This window comes from Pieris napi, chromosome 20, assembly GCF_905475465.1.
Source record: "Pieris napi chromosome 20, ilPieNapi1.2, whole genome shotgun sequence".
NCBI lineage: Eukaryota > Metazoa > Arthropoda > Insecta > Lepidoptera > Pieridae > Pieris > Pieris napi.
In genome coordinates this window covers 1,159,876-1,181,188 of record NC_062253.1, presented here as the reverse complement: position 1 = coordinate 1,181,188, position 21,313 = coordinate 1,159,876, and the positions used below count along the sequence as shown (strand labels likewise).

General features: G+C 36.1%; 1 protein-coding gene across 34 annotated transcripts in view; it reads right to left on the bottom strand.

The window, feature by feature from the left end:
• Positions 1–21,313, bottom strand: part of LOC125059885 (dystonin) — a 243,672-nt gene that overhangs the window by 12,661 nt on the left and 209,698 nt on the right. For 23 of the 34 annotated variants that reach the window (XM_047664555.1, XM_047664554.1, XM_047664558.1 and 20 more), the window contains 26 exons: positions 20,920–21,038; positions 20,135–20,293; positions 19,463–19,694; positions 18,866–19,054; positions 17,765–17,919; positions 17,186–17,197; positions 16,422–16,647; positions 16,011–16,137; positions 14,844–14,967; positions 14,387–14,507; positions 14,143–14,300; positions 13,531–13,682; positions 12,971–13,211; positions 12,427–12,522; positions 12,022–12,204; positions 11,444–11,603; positions 10,563–10,640; positions 10,288–10,407; positions 9,490–9,762; positions 7,810–7,933; positions 7,384–7,511; positions 6,741–6,817; positions 6,009–6,080; positions 5,532–5,567; positions 3,474–3,548; positions 1,169–1,340 (listed from right to left, as the gene is read on the bottom strand). In XM_047664555.1, coding sequence (XP_047520511.1) covers positions 1,169–1,340; positions 3,474–3,548; positions 5,532–5,567; positions 6,009–6,080; positions 6,741–6,817; positions 7,384–7,511; positions 7,810–7,933; positions 9,490–9,762; positions 10,288–10,407; positions 10,563–10,640; positions 11,444–11,603; positions 12,022–12,204; positions 12,427–12,522; positions 12,971–13,211; positions 13,531–13,682; positions 14,143–14,300; positions 14,387–14,507; positions 14,844–14,967; positions 16,011–16,137; positions 16,422–16,647; positions 17,186–17,197; positions 17,765–17,919; positions 18,866–19,054; positions 19,463–19,694; positions 20,135–20,293; positions 20,920–21,038 — 3,609 coding nt within the window. The remainder of the gene's footprint in view (positions 1–1,168; positions 1,341–3,473; positions 3,549–5,531; positions 5,568–6,008; positions 6,081–6,740; positions 6,818–7,383; positions 7,512–7,809; positions 7,934–9,489; positions 9,763–10,287; positions 10,408–10,562; positions 10,641–11,443; positions 11,604–12,021; positions 12,205–12,426; positions 12,523–12,970; positions 13,212–13,530; positions 13,683–14,142; positions 14,301–14,386; positions 14,508–14,843; positions 14,968–16,010; positions 16,138–16,421; positions 16,648–17,185; positions 17,198–17,764; positions 17,920–18,865; positions 19,055–19,462; positions 19,695–20,134; positions 20,294–20,919; positions 21,039–21,313) is intronic. The other 11 variants (XM_047664566.1, XM_047664565.1, XM_047664567.1 and 8 more) reach the window with 8 other exon arrangements.

Sequence of the window (21,313 nt, the reverse complement as noted above, 5' to 3'; positions counted from 1 at the left end):
AGCGCGGGGCCTGTAGCAAATTCTGCCTACTCCGACCTGGGCCCCGGTTAGGCTTTAGGATTGAAATAGTTCGCCTGTTTCGTCGAAATACTTATAATCGATATTATATTAAAATCGATTAGAAAAGTACAATCTCGGCTACGTAAACTCGCAAAATAAATGTATACCTTTATAAAAATAAAAATCTGAAGGGTACAAATAACATGCTAGTCTAAATATGTATTTCGATTATAATTTGAAAATTATCGTTAAAAGGATAATTATGTACTTATTTTTACGATTATACTTGACGAAGTCGAGTTTATTTTATGTGTAAGTTAAGCATAGACTAAAAGTTATGCAAGATATTTTACGCTACTATCTAAATTAATACTTTTTTTATTACGGTCAGACAGGCGTTGGAGCGCGGGGCCCCTAAGTTCGCGGGGCCCGTAGCATTTGCTACTCTTGCTATGTGGCTAATCCGGCACTGTGCTTTCCTCGCTCAACGAATAAGTATCGCAATACAGCGAGGAAGTGCTACCAGCGTTAAAGGTACACTGCCACAGAGACCGAACTTTTAAAATTTATTTCTATTTCTATTTAAAGCCCGAATTGACAAAAAGTGTGATCGTACTAATAATACTAGGCTCTACGACCTCTATTATGATTTGACAAGTTCAAAGGAAATAAAATATATTTGTTTGGAAGGCACACCAGACTGCGAAATGATACATAGACGCATCAATATTTTTGCTGCTTTCCACATTGAAATTTTGCGTAATTAAATGAAGTACCTAACTTAAGTTCAACTTCGATCCATACAATAATGAAAAGGTTGGTTAAGGCTGTGGCACTATAACCAGTCGTTAGATACGATTTTAGATGTGGTACGCAAACTATAAACTTTAAAACTATGAAACGCGATCGTTTAAATACAGTTTTCTTTATATATTTTTCTATTAAAATTAACCTCATCACACATAATGCTATATCTACAGTATATTTACAAGCTCTTTTCTAAAATATATGACAATTATGGTTAAATAAATAAAATAAAATTACTAGCAAAACAGTGGGTTAGGTATCATATAGGCACTTAACAATGCTTTTAAATAGATCAGCCAATCTCCGAATATATCCCGCTCTGGAAAAATGTTATTTAGACGTAGCGTAACCAAACCCTTACCCGCTTTCTCCATTCATCCCAGCTGAAGTTGGAAACCCTCTGTAGTTCCCTCAGATGCATCAGGCGGTCGTGCAGCCTTCTCTGCCTTTCCCAGGCGAGCAGCCAGATGTGTCTCCATTTGTCCCATAGTTGTTTCACCCGACTAGACCTGAACTCCGGCTCGGCGCCGACACTGTAGGGGATTTTATCGTACAATCCAAAATTCAAGCAAACTTTCTCAAAGATCCTGTGATCTTTAAAATGTGGGGGCAAAAATTAATAAATGTTTATATTAACAAATTTTGTAATTGTTAAAACTTCCAGTGAAATTATAAAAATACCAGTGGCACTACAACGTTTTAGGTCTAGGCCTCAGATTTCTGTATCATGATTATTTGTCAATCTAATAGCCAAGTAGGTGATCAGCTTCGTGTCTGACACACGCTGTCGACTTTTTTAAGCTAAGGCAAGCGGGTTTCCTCACGATGTTTTCATTCATCTTTCTAGCGAATGTTAAATGCGCACATAGACAGAAAGTCCTGGTGCACAGCCGGGCATCGAACCACAGGAGTCGCACGCAGAAGCCACATAAAAGCAATGAAAAATCACTAAAGCACAAAAATATTATGCACTACACTATTATAATATTACCCCTAGCTTTGAAAACAAGCAACAAAAACCTTTCATTCAAAACCGCTGAACAAGCAATTCACTACGCTGAGAAGCACTCAAACAAAATATTATAAAAGCACCCACGTCCTAACCCCTCTTCAAGAGTCAATGAAGAAGAGAGTTGAAATGGAAACTCTAGAGACGTAATTACACCCTCTTGTGGCATTTTATTTCTCATTACGCTAAGGAATGTTTTGAAAATTATTTATAAATTGCTTAAAAAGACAAATGGAACAGCCGTTTGGGGCGATTAATATATCTGTATTATATAAATACATAAATTGTGAATCCAAAATTCTATAGATTTTTATTTGGAACTAAGTATGATTTCAAATTGAATTGCTTTTTAAAGCTTATTTTGTGTATTCTATATAGTCCAGTCAGTCAAGACAATTAATTCATTATAATTCCAAAAGTTTTCAAATTTTGATGTAAGGTCGGGAGTGGTAAAATTTTGCAACCTGCTCTGCGGTCCGGAACATTGTTAAAAATGCAATAAATGATAATTTGCTCAGTTCTTGAGACCAAAATTATTCCAAAAGTTCTGCAAAGTTGGAGTGGTGTTAAATATATTATTTTACATCACGTGTCAAATTTGCAACCAATTTAAGTGTACGGAACATTTTTTGTTATTAAAAATTAATGTTTCTCTTTATTAAACTGAAGGAAAACGTTCCAAAAGTTCTGCAAATTTGACAGATATATCGAAAATAAAATAAATAACAAAAAATGTTCCGTACACTTAGGTTGGTTGCAAATTTTATACGTGATATGAAATATTATATCGAAAACTTCCCCAAGTTTGCAGAACTTTTGGAATTTTTTTCACGACCATACAGCAAAAATTAATTTAATTGCAATTTTAACAATGTTCCGGACTGCGGACAAGGTTGCAAAATGAGATTTAATGTCGTCCCAATGTACCATTCACTTGACCGAAGTTTGAAAACTTTTGGAATTATTATCAAATTTTCGATTTCGAATGTCTATAATGACTGGTGTAATATTTGAATTGTATTCTAGGAAAACAAAGTGTCAGTATACGAAAAATTTAACTAAGTAATACTATTCGAAAATAAATGTTTATACTTCAATAATTCAATATATTGCTATCAATACACAATTGGCATGTCATGAAAAACGAAATGTCGTGTCGTATTATTGAGATTTGTCTATGACTCTGTGATACCAACTCATACAGAATGTTCCCCACCTTCAAAAATCACAAATATCGATTAAAAACCCCTAAAGGTTTGAGAGGTAAATTTAAATATGCATTAAAATGTATATCTTGGAGTATCATAGCTTTTCGATATTTCGGTCATAGCCACGCTAGAATAATGGTTTAGTTTGTAGTTTGGATTCTATACTTAACATAAATTGTATGGAATTTATGTTAAGAAAAAATATAATAACAAAGTACCCTCTAAAAGTCCCCCAAGACATCTTGATCCCCTTAGTTTGGGGGGAAAACCTTCAAGTTGGCACTACTGCTATGACATCAACAATCACAATCGAGCAATAAACGTTCCGTTTTACAATTGCGTTCTACTCCCAACTTAACTTTTTTATCTATTAAAGTACAAGTTATCTAGAACTAAAACTATTTATATGAAAGTTGTAATGATTATCTTAATATGGCCGTATTCCTTACCTTCCCTTAGCCGGGAACCGCGGACCGTAGTGCGGCAGGGCGCGGTCAGGCGAATCTCTTCCCGGACTGACGCGACTAAAGCAACACAATCATCAAAACACGAAATACAAACCATGACCGCAGTTAGTTCCCATGCTCGTTCCGGTTATAGTTAGTGTGTCAAATGTCACCCGAAATTGTCAATCACTCGATTTAATATTGGTTACAGAGTAAACTATATAAATGGCCGCCAATGTATTACATTACCAGGACTGCTGTAATTTTAAATAATGGAATAATTTCCATCAATTTTATTTAAAACATTGCCAGTTGACAATTTCAGATGAGCGTTTTTAATGTTAGCTTAGCAATTGTGTAAGTAAGTTTGGCGTTGAGTAGATTTACAATGACATCTACTGAAACTATAATTTATGGTGTAATGTGCAAAGCGGAAATTCCTCAATTAAAACCAGCCGTAATTTAGTACTTTGTCTAACTAACGACTAGACTTTGTGTAGGATTCAGAGGCTAGATAACAATGCTCTCAACTGTCAAATTTATTTATCTACAGCAAAAGTAAACATTTTGACAGATGTCAGAGTTGGGTCACGCTTAGTAATTAGACCAGTGCTTCCTAAATTTTTTTGTGCCCAGCCTTAACCTTTCTTAAATTCTTATGTCCTCCTTATGTAGCAAACATAATTTTTAAAATGAATAAAACAAAAAGTTCACCTAACCTATCTTAGGTTTTAGGAAAAAATCACTAGGAAATTATGAACGAAACCTAGTAAACTTTCGAAACATATTATAATAAAATACGTCCATTTTCGAATTGCCCCACGTTGGGAAACACTGCTCTTACAAAAACTAATTCGTAGCACCAGCTTGAACGAAAGAAGTATTCTGTCTCTATCGTTCATAGTGTAAACACAATTTGACAAAAAGAGACAAATGACTGCTTTCAAATATGAAACTGATTTAATTTTGATTAATAAGTTAGTAAAATTGCTAAGCTAACATGTGCGTGTTAACGTGAGTACCACACTTAAAATAAAACTTCTTTAACGAATATAAACGCCAATTTTCGAAAAAAATCACCACCATATTGCCCATGTGTCAAATAGTTAACTGTTAAGTGTCATCTTGATGTCACCACGTTATGTCTAGTTATGTAAATAATAAATAAACTTGCGTTTATATTAGTTATCGAAGCTTTATTTCAACGTGAATAAATTTTACAATGTAAAATACCTGTTAGTCGAGGTTAGTCCAAGAAGCGCGTGGTCATAGACACGTGATAATTGTAAACAGATTATAAAAGCGTGTTAATCCAACCACCAACAGAGAGGATTTGACGTATTCATATAACACAACGTTTATATACTAATAACAACGAAAGCATATAAAAAATCTTAGAGATTTTTAAAACTACGGCATTCTGTAAACCACTCAGCACTAACTACATTACTATTCTCAAAAAGCTTTAAATACTTCAAAGTTATTATATCTAATCATATATCGGTTTTTGTTTTAATTAATAGTTAGTTTATCTTTATTATTATTCTACTGTACGTGTGTATGTTACTAAACGTTTATCAGTCTACATTGTGTTACCTATATAATAGATTTTTGACTTTTGAAACACCTCTTAAACGGCTGGACCGATTTGAATGAAATTTTTGTATGTGTGACTTTGAATTTGGACAACGTCTATCGGGTCCGCTATTATCTTATAAAATGATCAATTCAACGGACTTGCTTTACCGCGTTAAATTCAGTTTTTTAAAAATGATTAAATATTTAATATAAAATTGGTAATTAATATGTATAAATCAATGGAACAAACCATTGATTTTAAAAAGTTAAAATTACTGCATTTTTATATACTTTTTAACCGACTTTAAAAATAGTTAAGTGATCGGCCTATGGACACTCGCATTGCCACAAGGCTCACAGGTGCGTGCAGGCTTTTTAAGAATTAGTACGCCATTTTGAATGATATATATCAGAATATAACAACTTTGAAGTACATAGGTGCAAAAACTAAACTAAAAAAACCCTTTAAAAGTAACATCAAACCTTCCTCTCCTACTACTTCGCGAGTGAATCCGGGACCTGCACCAAGCGTGACGGGTGAGACAGAAAGCCACATTTACACATGTTAGAGCGAGACAAAGCTACTCCATAGATCAAAGACGAATAAATTACTGTGTATAGACAATGTTTAGTGGTTCTTGTAACCAAATATGTTATTTAATGTATGAGTAACACGTGCAGTGACGTCACAAGATGGCGTCGAGCGAGTGAAAGAGACAGCTCGTAGGTGCGAGAGAAATGCTTTTACCATTATTAACCAGTATTTTATTCACATGAACAGTTTAAGGAGTAGAATTGTTATTTTACAATGACGTTACAGTGTTTAGTCCTCCATTAAACAGAAAAATTAAACAATTTTAAAATATAAATTATCTCACAAAAGAAATTAAATTAATTAAATTTTAATAAAACGCAAAATTTAAATTTAAAAATGAAAAAAAAAAAACTCAAAATACACACCTAATACGCCTACTGCCATAATAATCTGGTGACATTGACCTATCTCTATGAAGGTCGTGCTGAGAGCCGCGTCTATTGGTCACACGTGCAATGACGTCACAAGATGGCGGCGAGCGAGTGAAAGAGACAAAACACGTGAGAAGCCGAACACATGAGCGATTGTGATATGAAGCAAACAAACATTTACACACACAACGACAAAAATATAAGTGTTCCCGTCTTTGATCGCTAATTTACAGCAATGCCTCTGTCTCTTTCTATCGTAGCGTACACATAATACGAGAGAAAGAGACATTCATCACTTATCCATAGAGATAACATGTTTATCCATGGCCGTCTTCTATAGGCATTTATTAAAATCTTTATCATACTGTTATTATAGAACAGCAGAGGGCAAACCGGCAGGAGGCTCATCTGATGTTAAATTATACCATGACATTCACATTGCCAAAAGGCAGATGCGGTGCCGGCCTTTTAAGAATTGGTACGCTCCTTTCTTGAAGGACCCTAAGTCGAATTGGTTCGGAATTACTTTAGTACTGGATCCACTTAGCACGGCAAAAAAAACGTTCAGTTGTGGAACGACGGACGTCGAGGTGATACGGGTGGAATTCGTATTCTGTCTTGACGTCTGATGATGAAACTCAGCAACAGGTATGCATCACCTACCTATATATATATATACACTTATATTTTTGTGTTTGTGTATTAAGTGGCACACAAGATACATACCCAGGCGTTCCTTTGATCGCACTCTTGGCCGACACTTTGCGTGGGGTCGACTCGCGTCCTACACTTTGGCTCTTCACCTAAAAATTAATATGCCATCAAAAATATATACTGTAAAAAAGAGTCTCGCAACGCAGTTCTACTGTAAAAAGTGAGATCCATGTAATACCAAGTCGGTCTATTCAATCCCAATTTAAGGGACTTTCTGTCTTAAGATATTACGTAATTATCTAACCTAACAACATCTTATACTGACCATATTAATATTTAAAATCTTTTAAATAAATACATTGACTCGGTAATCGCATGGAAACAATCTCGCAAATAATACATGTTCAATTAAATGATATTGTTTAGTGCGATTGCCAAGAGTTTCCTTGATTGACACACTTTAAATTTGAAGTTTCTATGTCTGCTAGAAGTGCGTAAGAGTTTTGATGATCGGCCAGTCAGTGAGTGACAAAATTAATAAATTTAAAACTCTTTAATTGGATCAAATTGAATGAAATTTCAAATATACCACGTTTATACAATAACTACAAATTCAGGCTTCTAATTTTATACACAACGAAGTGAGGGGGGGGGGGATTTTATGTTTAATACCGAAAGCTATAAACCGAACCTTTGACCATCTAAAGGATCTTACCTGGTAAGCCTTGCAGACACGGTCCACCTCGTTCTGTCTCTTCTGCGTGTGTTCCATCAGATCTTTGTGGTCTTCAATGAGGCCTTCCAATACCTCGATAGATTCGGGTAGAGGCTCGGCTTCCAGGGCTAAATATACCATTAAGATTAATAATTTTATATGAAGAGGTAAGGACATGTCAGTTGTCGGAACGATGTAGAGGGTGAAGTACCCACTTCATAGCGATAGGGCTCTCATAAAAATCTTGCCAAAATTTTGCATTGCCTATTTTATTTATATAAAAAATAAACACCGATATAACATATCATATTAAATTTACTAGTTACAGACTGTTCTCTTAGTAAATTTTGCCAATATAATTTTACAATATCTTATTAATTAATGGCAATGGAACTGGAGTTTTAGAATAAACGTATGTATACATACTTATAAGCGTAGTTTCAAGTCCGCTGAGCCACTGCAAGAGTTCTTCCAGAACCAGGTCGAGGTCCTTCAAGCTCTGCATGTGCGTTTCCAGCTTTCCACCGCGTTGCATTGCCCATTGCCATACCTAGATTTTATGAAATTTATAAATATTATTGTGAATTTAAATATTTTATTTATTAATTATTCTCCTAAACTTAATAGACCCTTGAATAATTTAAAATAGTAATAAGAAAGACAGAGAGCAGTGTTGGTCTAGTGGCTTCAGCGTGCGACTCTGACGCCTGAGGTCGTAGGTTCGATCCCCGGCTGTGCACCAATGGACTTTCTGTGTTATGTGCGCATTTAACATTAGCTCGAACGGTGAAGGAAAACATCGCGAGGAAACCTTAGACCCAAAAACTCGACATGAGACAGGCACGACAGGCTGATCACCTATTTGCCTATTACATTGACAAATGATCATGAAACAAATACAGAAATCTGAGACCTATAAAGTTTGTGGCGCCACTGATTTATTTTTATTGAAGTTACACTTCTTTTGGCGCGTTAGGGTAAAATTATGAGAGTAAATTTTTACGATGCGCGCGCATACAAAAACCGACTCCCACACTTCGTCACAAAAAACCGACACCTGCACACCGTCACTAAAAACAGACACTATTAAGTTAGCATAGTCAACATTTAAAATAAAAATGTCCATTTCTTTAATTATGTAGAAATATTTTTTTTTGTGATACTTAAATAAAGTTTATTGTTCATTGTAATGCGCTATAATAAACTTTCAATGTATTCAATACCTTTTTTGTATTGTTAGTGTCGGTTTTTCTACAACCGAATGATAAATTTTTTAAAAGATTTTTATCTTTTAACGTCAAAGAAGTATAACTTCTAACGCGTGTACACAAATATTTTTTTTAATAAGAAACGAAATTTCCAGTATTTCAGAAGTAATACTTAGGTCACCTATAGAACAAAGTATTACCTGACCAGCTGACACTTGACTAAAGATTCTAATCACTGGTGACACAGAAACCATCAATTTTCTCGGCTTATAGGCGTGCATTGTTCTCAACGTCTAAGTGTTTAAAAGTCTAATTTTTGGATAAGATATTTTTTATCTATATTTATCATAATCATGTCAATCTTGCAAGGTTGGTGAATTATTTTGATTGCAAATTGATAATTTCACTTATTTTGATGACCCATTTAATTCACCAATCAACAAAATTATTATTATAATAATATATTATATATTATAATAATTACACAATTACAATTTATATTAAGATTGAGGCAATCTGAGATCAGACCGTGACCGTCGATTGATCTCCAATCTGCATTCCAATAACCAAACCCTACGGAGACAATCCATTTTTGGAGACAATCCATTTTTGGAGACAATCCATTTTTGGAGACGGATAAAATGCTCTTTGTCGTTCCATTTTACCGAATTTTCACTCATATATTTTGATAATCAATATGAACTAAATAAAGTAAATAAAACCGTACAAACAACATTAAAATATACATGTGTATGTTTAAAACATAAACATGTATATTTGGAGCTCAGTTGGAGCTCTAGGTAGTGGTTCCTATATTGACGGAACCCGAGAGAGACACGCTGTCGACGCCCTGTGCCCCATCTGGGGGTTATACACATTAAGAACTATATTATCTTACCTCATCCCATCTGCTCTGTATAATCGTGATCCAATGTTTGATGACTGTCACTGCATCCGGATGAGCCTTGCCCAAGATAGAGTGAGCGAGAGATATGGTATCGTCCTTATCTCTCTTCTTCTCATTCAGCTCTTTGATGAACCTCTCGTGGTCTCGGATCTGCTGTTGCGTCTCTTGTTCTCCTTCTGGCAACTGTCCCGTGAAACGGAGTTTGGTCTCCGCGTCGGAGAGCCACTCGAGGAGCATGTTCACCGATTTGTGGAGACGTTCAGCCTGTGAATTTCATATATGACGATTGATTTAATACTTGTCCAAAGATTTAAAGAACTTAATAAAAATGTTTAGGTTGTATATTAGTATGATAAACCCATTACTACATCGTTCAAGAATTTGTAAAAACAATACTCGTATACTACATATAACATTCGATCGAACGGTGAAGGAAAACATCGTGAGGAAACCGGCTTGCCTTAGACACAAAAAGTCTAGATGAGTGAGGCACAGGAGGCTGATCATCTACTTGCCTATCAGATTCAGAAATGATCATGAAGCAGATATAGACATCTGAGGCCGAGACCTAAAAAGGTTGTAGCCCCACTGATTTATTTTTATGTAACAGCGGGCAAACCGATATACCGATCAGGTAAGTTATAGACAGCAGAGGGCTCGAAACAATGTTGCCGACCATGTAAAAATAGTTACGCTCTATTCTTTTTTCTGCGGTAAAGACTACCTTAAAAACGCTCAGTTGTGGAACGATGGACGTCGATGTGACACGCGTTTAAAGTTTAAACTAACCTCCTTCAGCGCGGTCTCCAGTTTGTGCGCTTTTCTTTCACTGAGCGTAAACACGGTGTCCCAGGCTTGCTGCAATTCGCTGCACTGCTGTTTGATGCTGAGCGCATCCTCCGCTGGCACCTGATACACATACTAGCTTAATGAGGGAATATCTACAGATACACACACAGGTAGACACAACGGGTATGATAATAATATCTGAAAAAGTTCTGAAGATATTGAGATGATTTTATGATGAAAAGCTAACTAAATGATGAAATTGTTTTCCTCCTTACCGTGGCTTCCAAATCTCGTCCGGTCTTCATCACCGACTGCATCTGTTGTTCGCGCGAGTGTAGATCTTCCTCGAATTGCTGAAAAGAGGATATTTTATTGCAACAGTAGAAAAAAAATTAAATATTTTTTTTAAATACTTCTTTTGGCGCGTTAGGGAAAAATGTCACAAAAAACCGACACCCTGAAGTTAGCTATAGTCAACGTTTTAGTTTTTTCTATTGTAAGTGTCGTTTTTTCTACAAACATAGAATAAAATATTAGAAAAAGATTTATTTATTTATTTATTTATTTATTTATTTATTTAATAACAGCACAATGGCCTAACTTAGACTAAAAAACAATAAACAATACAATAAAATACAATTAAGATTTACAACACAGGGTAGCATTACCCCCTTATCCCCTCCAGGTACACTCTGAAAGCACAGTATACCTCCCCCATAAGCTTCCCAAACAGGTCGCTCTCCGGCGAAGAGTCGAGAAACCCATTAAGCAGTGAGAGTAGCCGGGGAATGGGCGCTTGTTGTCGCTGGACAGTGCGAGCCGAACGCACAGCGAAAAGGTTATGTTTCCGGCAGCGGCAATATTTGTCCGGGACGTATAGCCTCATGATCTCTCCCAGCAAGTATGCGCTTTCCGTTTCATTCTTAATTACACTCAAATTAACTTAATTACGCCAAAGAAATATAACTTCTAACGCGTGAATTTTTTTGTAATAAAACAAAAGTTATTAGATTTATGATCCTGTAATTTTTGTTACTTGTATATTTGTAAAAGAACATTAAAAAGATCGAGATTAAATTCTTTTACAAGTAAAATAATTCAGCCAGAAAGAGATCACTGTAATGAAACCAAACCTAAATTATTTTGATATATTCACCTTGTGCTGTTCAATGAGTGCCATAACGGTATCCAAATCTCCGTGTAACGGTGATTCTGATGATAAGTCTTTCTCCTGTTTCCTGAGCCATTCGAGGAGCGCGGACATCGCGTCCTTGAACTGACCCGAGTATAGGAGAGCTTCCTCCAGACGTCTTTGCCTGAAAATTATATTTTGTTTTGTATTACAAAAAAAACCTTTGGAAAACTAAACTTCTTAGTTAGGCCGACAAGCCATCAGAAAAATATATGTATTTTTTGAGTTTGTAAAGGTTTCATAACGATTTAAGCAACATTACACATTTAAAAGTAGTTTTGAACACTCAATAGATAACCAAAATTCATTCTATACCTATAAACAAAAACTCAGTTCCGAAAGGTTATAAAACTGAATTATCGAAATGCTGCTAAGATTTACAATTCGACTTAGGGTCCTTCAAGAAAAGAGCATACCAATTCTTAAAAGCCGGCTACACACTTGCGATCCTTCTGGCAGTGTGAGTGTCCATGGGCGCAGTATCACTTAACATTAGGTGAGCCTCCTGCCCGTTTGCCTCATATTACATAAAAATAGCGTACCTGTCCACAGCCTTCGAGCAAACAGTGGTCCACTTAGACTTGAGTTCGGCCAACTTCTCCCTCAGCACGGGTTCGTCGCTCTTCGGCGCTTTGTCTTTCAGGGTTTTGCCTGTTTTGCTTGTCAAGTCGTAAGCTGGCTGCTTCGAAGCCAACGCCTTTTGGAATTCACGATGTTTTGTTAATCTATAAGAAAAACATAACATTTTAATTAAATTACCGCAAATTTGTAACCTTTATTCAGTTAATTTTTAACGTGGTTTTGCGTCGGTGCATTAAACAAAAACTATTCAACAGTTCCGATGTTCAGTAGTTTTAGAACCAGTAAAGATTTTTTAACTATTAAATTTTCGTAGCTAAATATAACATAATATTTTTATATAAACTAAAAAAACACAAAAAAATCACCTCTGTTTAATCTTCTCCGGATCGTTGACATTGGCTTCAGCGTTGAGCTGATCCAACTGCTGTTCTGTGTCGTTAAGCCAGTTCATCAAGTTGTTCCTGTAGGCAATCCAGCAATAATTATTTATCTTCTTTAAGATTTCCAGGGATTTTATAAGGTTCCAGTTTTGGTTGAGTTTTTGACTCTCAAACTCAAAAGATTTAGTTTAGTTTAATAAAGAGCCTGAAGAAGAACTGTATGGAAAGGACCAAAAGAAAGAAGAAGAGGTCGCCAAAAAAAAGGTGAATAGAAGAAATAGAAGCGATAGTAGGAAACGAATGGAGAAAGAGAGCCATAGGCAGAGTCAGTTGGAAAAAAGCTGGAGGAGGCCTTTACCCGTGAAGGGGTTCCGATCGATGGTACTGAAGGTAGCTAGGTAAAGGATAACAATTTAAAAAAATATAAAATAATCTAAGCTGTAATAATTAGATTTTTCATGATTGGAAATAAAACGGGCTATATTATTATTATTATTACAGAGCCTGTAATATTTTTTTTAAAACTTACCACATATCATTAAACTCCTTGGCCTCCTTGATACCGTGGTCCAAAGCCCTGGTCCTCTCAGCAGCCTTGGAGACCACCCTCTCCCATCTATGCTGCACCGAAACCAGAAGGTTCTTGATGAGGATAACATCCTGCTTTTGGCTGAAGTATTTTAGGTGCGTTCCCTTTTTATCCAATTGCAGCATCGTCTCCCGGTGGGTAGACACTTCTTTTTGGAAGGCTTTGTGCTCTTCCACTTGAGCTGGAGAGAAAGAGTTAGAATTTTATGTATTAATTTTAAAGTTGACACACGATATTTTAAGCAAGTACCTACTTCATTATTTACATTCTCTTCGGTGTTTGAAACAAATACTGTCTGGAGTACAACCTTTTAAAAGTCGTAAGAACGGCCAAACTTTTTAAATTTACTTAAAAAAAGCCAAGTCACCATATACCTATAACTCATAAAATCTAATATAGGAATTGTTCACTCACAATAAAACATCGTTCCAGCGTAACGCTTAATTATTTAATGGACAACGTTTTTTAAGGAACTGCAAATACAAGACAGAAAAACTCACTGAGTAACGTCTCCATAACCCTGGACACAGGTTTGGCAGAGGTCAAAGTCTTCTCAGCCGAAGTCAACCAGTCGACGAACGCTTGCAAAGCCTCGTGGAACTCCGTCGCTTCCTTCAGCGCTATTTCCAGCTTTATCTTCTTGTCTGACGCTCTATGAAGATAAAATATATTAAAGCGATTGATATATTGTATAATATAACTAGCGGACCAGACAGACTTTATCCTGTATGATATTTCAAGCGATTAGGATATTAAACAAAGTATGTAAGAACTGACTTCAGCGCCATCTGCCGGGGTGATTTGTGAATCTAAACCATCCAGGGCCACCCAAACGCGTACAAAAATTCATTCAAATCGGTCCCGCCGTTTAAGAGGAGTTCCGTGACATATTGTCACGTCTGTCTGCATTATTACATTAAAAATAGTTTTGGAGTTTTCTACGTATTTAAAATCATATTAATTAAAAAAAGAATCAGTACTGAGTTTCTAGGTTTGTTTAGTAACACTAATAATATGTTTTTTTAAAGTTGACACTATCGAACCCGGGACTCCTTTAAATATATTCCCTATTGCATTAGTTTGTGCCTCTAAATAAATTCTTGTATTCAAACCTCAAAGTGACATTATCCCATCGTGACTTCAAGTTCTTCAAGTTGAGGTGGAGCTGACTGGTGGGGTTGGGCTTCTCCTGTCGTTTGATGTACTCCTGACCCTGCTGCAGGACGGCTTCCACCTTCGGGCGGTTGGCTTCGATCTCGTGGTACACCTCCTGTTTAGTTTAAGTCATAATATTATAAGGTCTAATGTGCTATATGTCGATTAAATGGCTAAATTTTGATCTACCCTCAAACGTACCATAAACCTCTCCAGCTGTTCTGTGGCAGTCTCCGGCAGACCTCCGACAGGTTTGGATGCGACCACTACGCTGTCTACTTCAGATAACCACGACAGTAGATCTCCGATTTCCGCGTTGAAACTATGGAAAATGTAATTTTTAAATCAACTTATTTGTTATTATTTTGAGGATTTTTTGATAATCCAGCATCAAACCTGGGCTCTATTGTCTTGAAAAATACATGTATGTATGTAACTATAAAGAGGTCGGAAGCGAACTTCACAATTTATTTTTTTATAGAATAGGGGGTTACATGAGCTTATGACACACCAAAAAAGGGCAGTCATCGCAGCTCATGTACACCCAAGAGAGACAAGAGAGAAGTATGCTCTTTCTTTAAAGAATTGGAGGTCGTATCTGGTAGGGAAGACCCCACCGGGAGTAGATTCATAAAACAATTAAATTTAAGAATCCTACCTTTGGGCCTCCCTTAATGCATCTTCGAGTTCGGATTGACGATCTCTTGCTTTCTGTTGTAGCTCGCGCCACTTCTTGTTGAGTGTTGCCAGTTTCTCGGCGGTCTCGCCGGCCTCGTCTGTGCCTGTGTAAAAAAATGGTTGTCTATAAAGTCGGTTTACGGACGATAGTTTAACGTGACAACGTCATAACAAAACAGTGATGAAATGATTGAATACTATTATGAATAAAATTTAATAATTTTTATTGAATTATCACTATTTTGTATGGATACAAAGAAGGAGTGAATACTCCAATCCAGTGGAAGAGAGATAGAAGCGGCGCAAGCGTACAATGAGCGTAATGGGACAATGAATCATGATTTTTCCTGCGTGCAGCCGGCATTCATCGATTTATTAGACGTTTTCACGACAAACATTGATTCTTTTAAACCGTCTCTTGTGTTTATATGTATATCTGTTTTTGTAAAAGTTACTTGTATTTAATAAAAAAAATATCAAGATGATTCTTTAGGGGCCATCCATAAAGTACGTCACACGTTAATGGGGAGGGAGGGTATCACCGAAGTGTGACATCGTGTGACAAGGGGCATGGGGGGGTCAATACTTTTGTGACGTCACATGTAAAAAATTTAAATACTAAAACGCAAAGTTTGGATGTGAATTAAAAATTTTAAAAATTTGATCTATATTTACATTGATATACAAAAAATATAAATATTTTTATCTTTAATTAATATTGTAATTAATCGTTTATTATTTTCTAACTAGTCGTTTGTTTTTTCGGTTTTATGAAATGAATGAAATGAAATGGACTTTATGTTGATTTTATTAGATTATTATTTAATAAAAATAAGTAAAAAATGAAAATAGCTGTTTTCTCTCGATTATTTTTAAATACATACATGAATTTAAAAAATGTGTGACGTCACATCAGGAGGGGGGGGGGGGGGGGGGGGTTAAAAATGTGACAACCTGTGACAAGGACAGGGGGAGGGGTTCAAAAGTCCTAAAATTCGTGTGACGTACTTTATGGATGGCCCCTTACTCCTTTTCTTATGTTTATAAGTAACAGTATTTGTGCTTATACGAAATAAAAGATTGTTTAAAATACAATCAATTTTACAAATACAAATAAATTATTTATAATTTTTTTTTCGAAACTCACCATGATGGACTATATGAGCGCCAGCTTCGTTGAGCGTATCAACGCTGGCCTGATGAGCTGCGATATCGTTCATTACCACCTTCAGTTTTGCCAGTTCCACTTCCAAGATTTGGGGATCTCCAGCCACCTATAAAAGTTATGATTATAAAAACCTTGTTTTAATTTTGTGGGTTTTACATTTGAAATATTATAGTCTAGGTAATGATTAACTACAATTATAGCTATTATTTATTAATAAATAATAATAATAAAAAATATTTTTTGCAAAATCAAAGGAAACTTAATTATTTTTTTAAATCTAAAATAATATTTTTATTTATACTAAGTAATAGGTATCTCTTGCCTTATTCGTTTGAAAGAAGAAGATGTATATTTGAAATAAAATAATATTTTTACTAAACATGATCTTACCGGTGCTAGGGTATCCAAGGTATCGTTTGTATGCTGTATCCAAGCTAATATGTCTCTTAGGGCATGTTGCAGCTGTCCCAGCCTTAACAGAGCCTTCTCCAGCTGCTGCTGCCTTTCCACCATACCCCGAAGTAGTGATGACCAGCGACCGTTCACTTCTGTGAGGGGCTGTTTGATTGCCGCAGCTTGTTCGGAGGATGTTCGTTCAGTTAACTCCGCGGCTTGTCTATTAATAATATTTAATTTTAATATTGAATCGGTGGGAATGCTTGACGAATAAATATAGTTTTTATTAATAAAATTAAATATGGCAACCCATATGCAATTATCTCGCAACACGTACTATTAAATTTGAAATGAGTTGTTATTTTAATTGACATAAAAATAATGTGCTACCAGTATATACGTTTCATCATTTATTAATACAATTAAAAACAATTTAAATATTGATATGGCAATAGATATATTTGCACAAAAGCGAATAACATACCGCAACTAAGGCCGATTATAACAGAAATGGAACACAAAATTGGAAGAACCAAGAATGAAAGAGAAGAAAGACTCGTCAGAGTTTAATTATTGAAGTGTATAATATAGAATTAATGAAATATAAACAGATGTAAGAAAAAACAACACAAAACATGAACACCAGAAGATTACGACCAATCTCTATAATTTATTTTTGTCTGTCGTTTTGGTACAAGATTGGTCGACGCTTAAACAACAACAAAAGCAGTCACACAAAATTAAAGTCAATTCCTTGCCTCATTAAACTCCTTTAGGTGTGCCGTTGGTGAAGCGGGAAAAAACATTTTATTAGTATCGTGAGAAATTATCAAAATTATTGCTATGTTGGCGTAACGCAAACTTTTGAAACTATATATAGAAAAAAAATCATTGATATCTTCCTTCTTACAATATTTTGAAGTATTTTCAAACATATATATATATATATTTTTTTATTGTTTATATATTTTCTAATTAAGTTATCCACAGTTGTATATTTATACAAATATAAAAGGAATGATCGTATGTGACGTCATAGGCGATATTTATTTAAAAAAAAAAAGACCAGTTTTGGGATACTGGAAAGGCCGATATTTATTAACTACCTATTATAATTATGAATGTCTAAATGCTTTCGATCTGTGATGTTTTTGCAACAAATTTCTGAAAAATATCTGCCTACGAGTGTACGAGACACCGATTTTGATAAATTTTGGTATAGATTTAAAGAAGTTTGCGTTAAGCCGTATGCTGTGCAATTGAGATTAGTTAGGTCCCATAACCTCATAGGAAAGATTTAGTTAGACCATGGGTCAAAATATATTTCTTTTAATTACCTGTTCAAAGCTTCAACCTTGACCATGTGAGGGTCTACTTCGGTCTTGAAGCCTGCAAGTTGTGAGATCTGTCGCTTCACAGCGTCGATGTCCGAGCCCAAAGGTCCCATCCGGGAGAACTTATCTTCGGCCGTGTCCAGGAATTCTTGGAGATTCTGCGGATTTTGGATAGAGATATTAAAACGGGAAGAGTGCAGTCAGCATATTTAAAACCCAAATTCGAATATTATAGTTCTTTATTTATATATACTGCAAAATACTGCCCGTAACAGAAAAAGTAAATAAATGTCTTCTAGTCTAGCACTATTTACGAGATGACATAAAAAAACGAGTGGAGCATGACGTACAGAGCCGAGCGGTAACGCAACTTCGGTACATCGAGAGCAAACATCGTTTACGGCGAGAGAACGTTGAGGTATTTGCTACCGCGGCTAATAAATGGTCTACCCAATCAGATATTAGATTGCCTAACGCCAACCAACATAAACAGTAAATTAAAAAACTATTTTTATATGCATTTGTCGCGCTCCTAAACAAGACTGCTATGGATACATTAATACAAACCACAGCGGTTTTCTAATGTAACATATTGTGATCGTATTATATTATTTTGTAAAATAAAGAAATATAAAAAAACGTGTGGCACTAGGGGACTGCCGAGCTATTGTATAGCATTTTTTATCAACTTATTCAGTTATAATTATTTATTTATTTTTTATTTATGCAGTATTTGTTTTTCGTTGATACTAATTCAATTCTTGATGTACCGGCTGTACCGGTCCCGCTGACGCTATGTCACCGATCTCGTCAGAGAGATGGGAATGCGCAGTATGCGTTCTATCCCACTCTAACGCGTAACGTTTTTTTCGTTACAGAATTTCTTGATTCGGTCGACACGCTCAAAGCCCGCGATTAAATCTATGCAATAGCTTAAAAAATAATGTACAGATGAAATCAAACACTAAAGATTTTTAAGACAGAAAAACTTAGGCACTGGACTATAAAAGAAAATAAACACCGAAAAATACTATAAAAAATACGGTTTAACAGATCCGAAACCTGGTTTAAAGTTTAATAAGCTTTATACTAAACCATACTCACATGAAGCGTATCATGGAACTCCATGGCTTTCTCCATAGCATCAATGAGATTTTCTTCCCGTCGAGCGTAGAGAGCCGTGATATTGTCCCAAGCTGTATCCAGATCTTCGATGTGTTTCTTGACTTCGGGTTTGTCCGGTTCACCGCAGATGGACATCAAAGTCGATCCCGTCTTCCGGACTTTCTCCACCTAGTTTCATATTTATTAACACTTCGATGTTACACATACGTATTATCTCCTATTAAAATGTGAAGAGGAGATGAGAAACTGATAGTGAGATCGAAAGATCACGTGACCGTTCACCAACCAGGTGGAACGATCAAGTGAAAGACGCATCTTCCTCAAAACTGAAAAGAGAGGCGCTCGACAGAATCCGGTGGAAACAGATAGTCCACTCCAGGTGTTTTCTGGCTAAACACGACGCCAGACATGAGCTAACGACTGAAGAACACTTCGATGCATTAAGAGTATAAAAAATTTCAGTCAACTTATTTTTTTCAGTCTTAGGAAAAAAACGAACGTTCGAGGAATCCCTAGAAAAAGCAAGAAATACTATGGAAGAAGAAGAAGAAATCCCTTCATAAACTTTAATCTTACCTCGGGTTTAGTGTGATCAATCTCCTGTCTGATCTCCTGCAGCTGCAACTGCTGGTGTTGGATGTGATGGGGCTGGGCAGCAGGCGGTGGCTGAGCAGCCAAAGTGTCCTCCAGCTCTCCCAGTTGTCCCATGACTGCCTCCAGCTGTTCCCAGAAGCGACGAGCCAGTTCTAAAGCGCTCTCGAGAGATTGGCCACGGTTGTTGCTCGTCCGTTGGACTTCATCCCATAGTCTGTTGATAAATTTGGAAATAAATAATAATAAAACTTTATTCATAACAGAAATATGGTTGTGACAAAATTCACGCTAAAGAGCCCCTGTGTTGATAGATTCCAATTATTCCGTAGTACATGTAGTAGTGTTTCATCAAGTATGCGTGAATTATGTGTGTGCTCTGTATTAGAGAGTGGGCTGAGAGTTTTTAGAGGTCGTGTCTTTGTTTTTGGAACCTCAGTCATACCAAAATACGTAATAGAGAATAGAAATCCAATTCGGCTAGCAAATTTTTAAGCGTTTTACGAGTTTATATCTGGATAGTTTGACATTCTCAGACTCAACTCATCAGTTGACCAAACGGTTTGGACATCTTGAATATAGAACTGCTTTTATTAAAGACCAGGAATTTTGACTAAAAATCGCCAAAAATGTATTAAAAAGTGAATTATTACTTACTTATTAAGTTTCTCCAGTTTTCCTCTGATGTCTCTGACGGCTGGGTCGGTCGCGCTGGCCTTACTCATGACGTCACTCGCCGCTCTTTGCACCGCTTTGTACGCTTCCTCACGCTTCTCTAGATCTTCGATTAACGCGTTGTTCTCTTCGATTTGGTCTCTGTAAAAACATAAAATCGGTTAGACTTTCCTGTCAAATATATAATATACTAGATTCAAGATGATTCCTAGGAGATACTAATTTCTATACGGCGTTTTTATTCGGCTAAAAAATCAATGTTTACTTAGAAGTATAGTTTATTTTTTTTTTATAAAAAAGGAATAATGGCTCTTCAAAAAGCATTTCACTACATTAACCATCAGTAATTATAGTAGACTATTAAACTGATAGATTAGCAGAGTACAGCAGCATCTGCTGCAGCTGTAGGCGATTTTTTATATATAATAGGGGGCAAACGATAGACAGCAGATAAACGATGGCAGCCCATAGACACCCATTTTTAGTAGGTGCGTTGCTGGCCTTTGAGGAAGGAGTACACTCGAATTTTGAACAGTTGGAGGTCGTATCTCTCAGTGAAGACCCCCACCGGGAGTCCACTCCGCAATTGGAAGGAAGTGATCTTAGGGGCTGGAAGTTTCTCATTTCGGGAACCAAGACATTTTGGGTCGCAAAGACGGCGGAGTGAGTGTACAATATCAAATATATCTATCAGTCACATGCTTATAAGCTTTTCAATTAATACAATTTTCTATCATAGTAATTTTGAAGGTAAACAAAAAACATACTGTATCTTGTGCGGATGGGCAGAGACAGGTTCGGCACGCTGCAATTGGTCAGCTGCGCCTGACAGGGCCCGAACCATACCTTCGAGCCTCTCTGCGAATACTGACGACTCCTGAAGCGCCTGAAATGAATAAATCCATTAAAATTTGTTTTTGCCTCGATCGAAACACCCAAACACCGAACATGCTTCTTAGTTTGATTAGAACATTTATTCTTAACAGTTTTAAAGTTATACTACTTTTGGCGCGTTAGGGGAAAATGATGAGAGTAAATGTTTACGATGCGCGCGCACACCGTCACAAAAAACCGACACCCTAAAGTTAGCTACAATCAACATTTTAGTTTTTTCTATTGTTAGTGTCGTTTTTGCAAACGTAGAATAAATTTTTTGGAAAG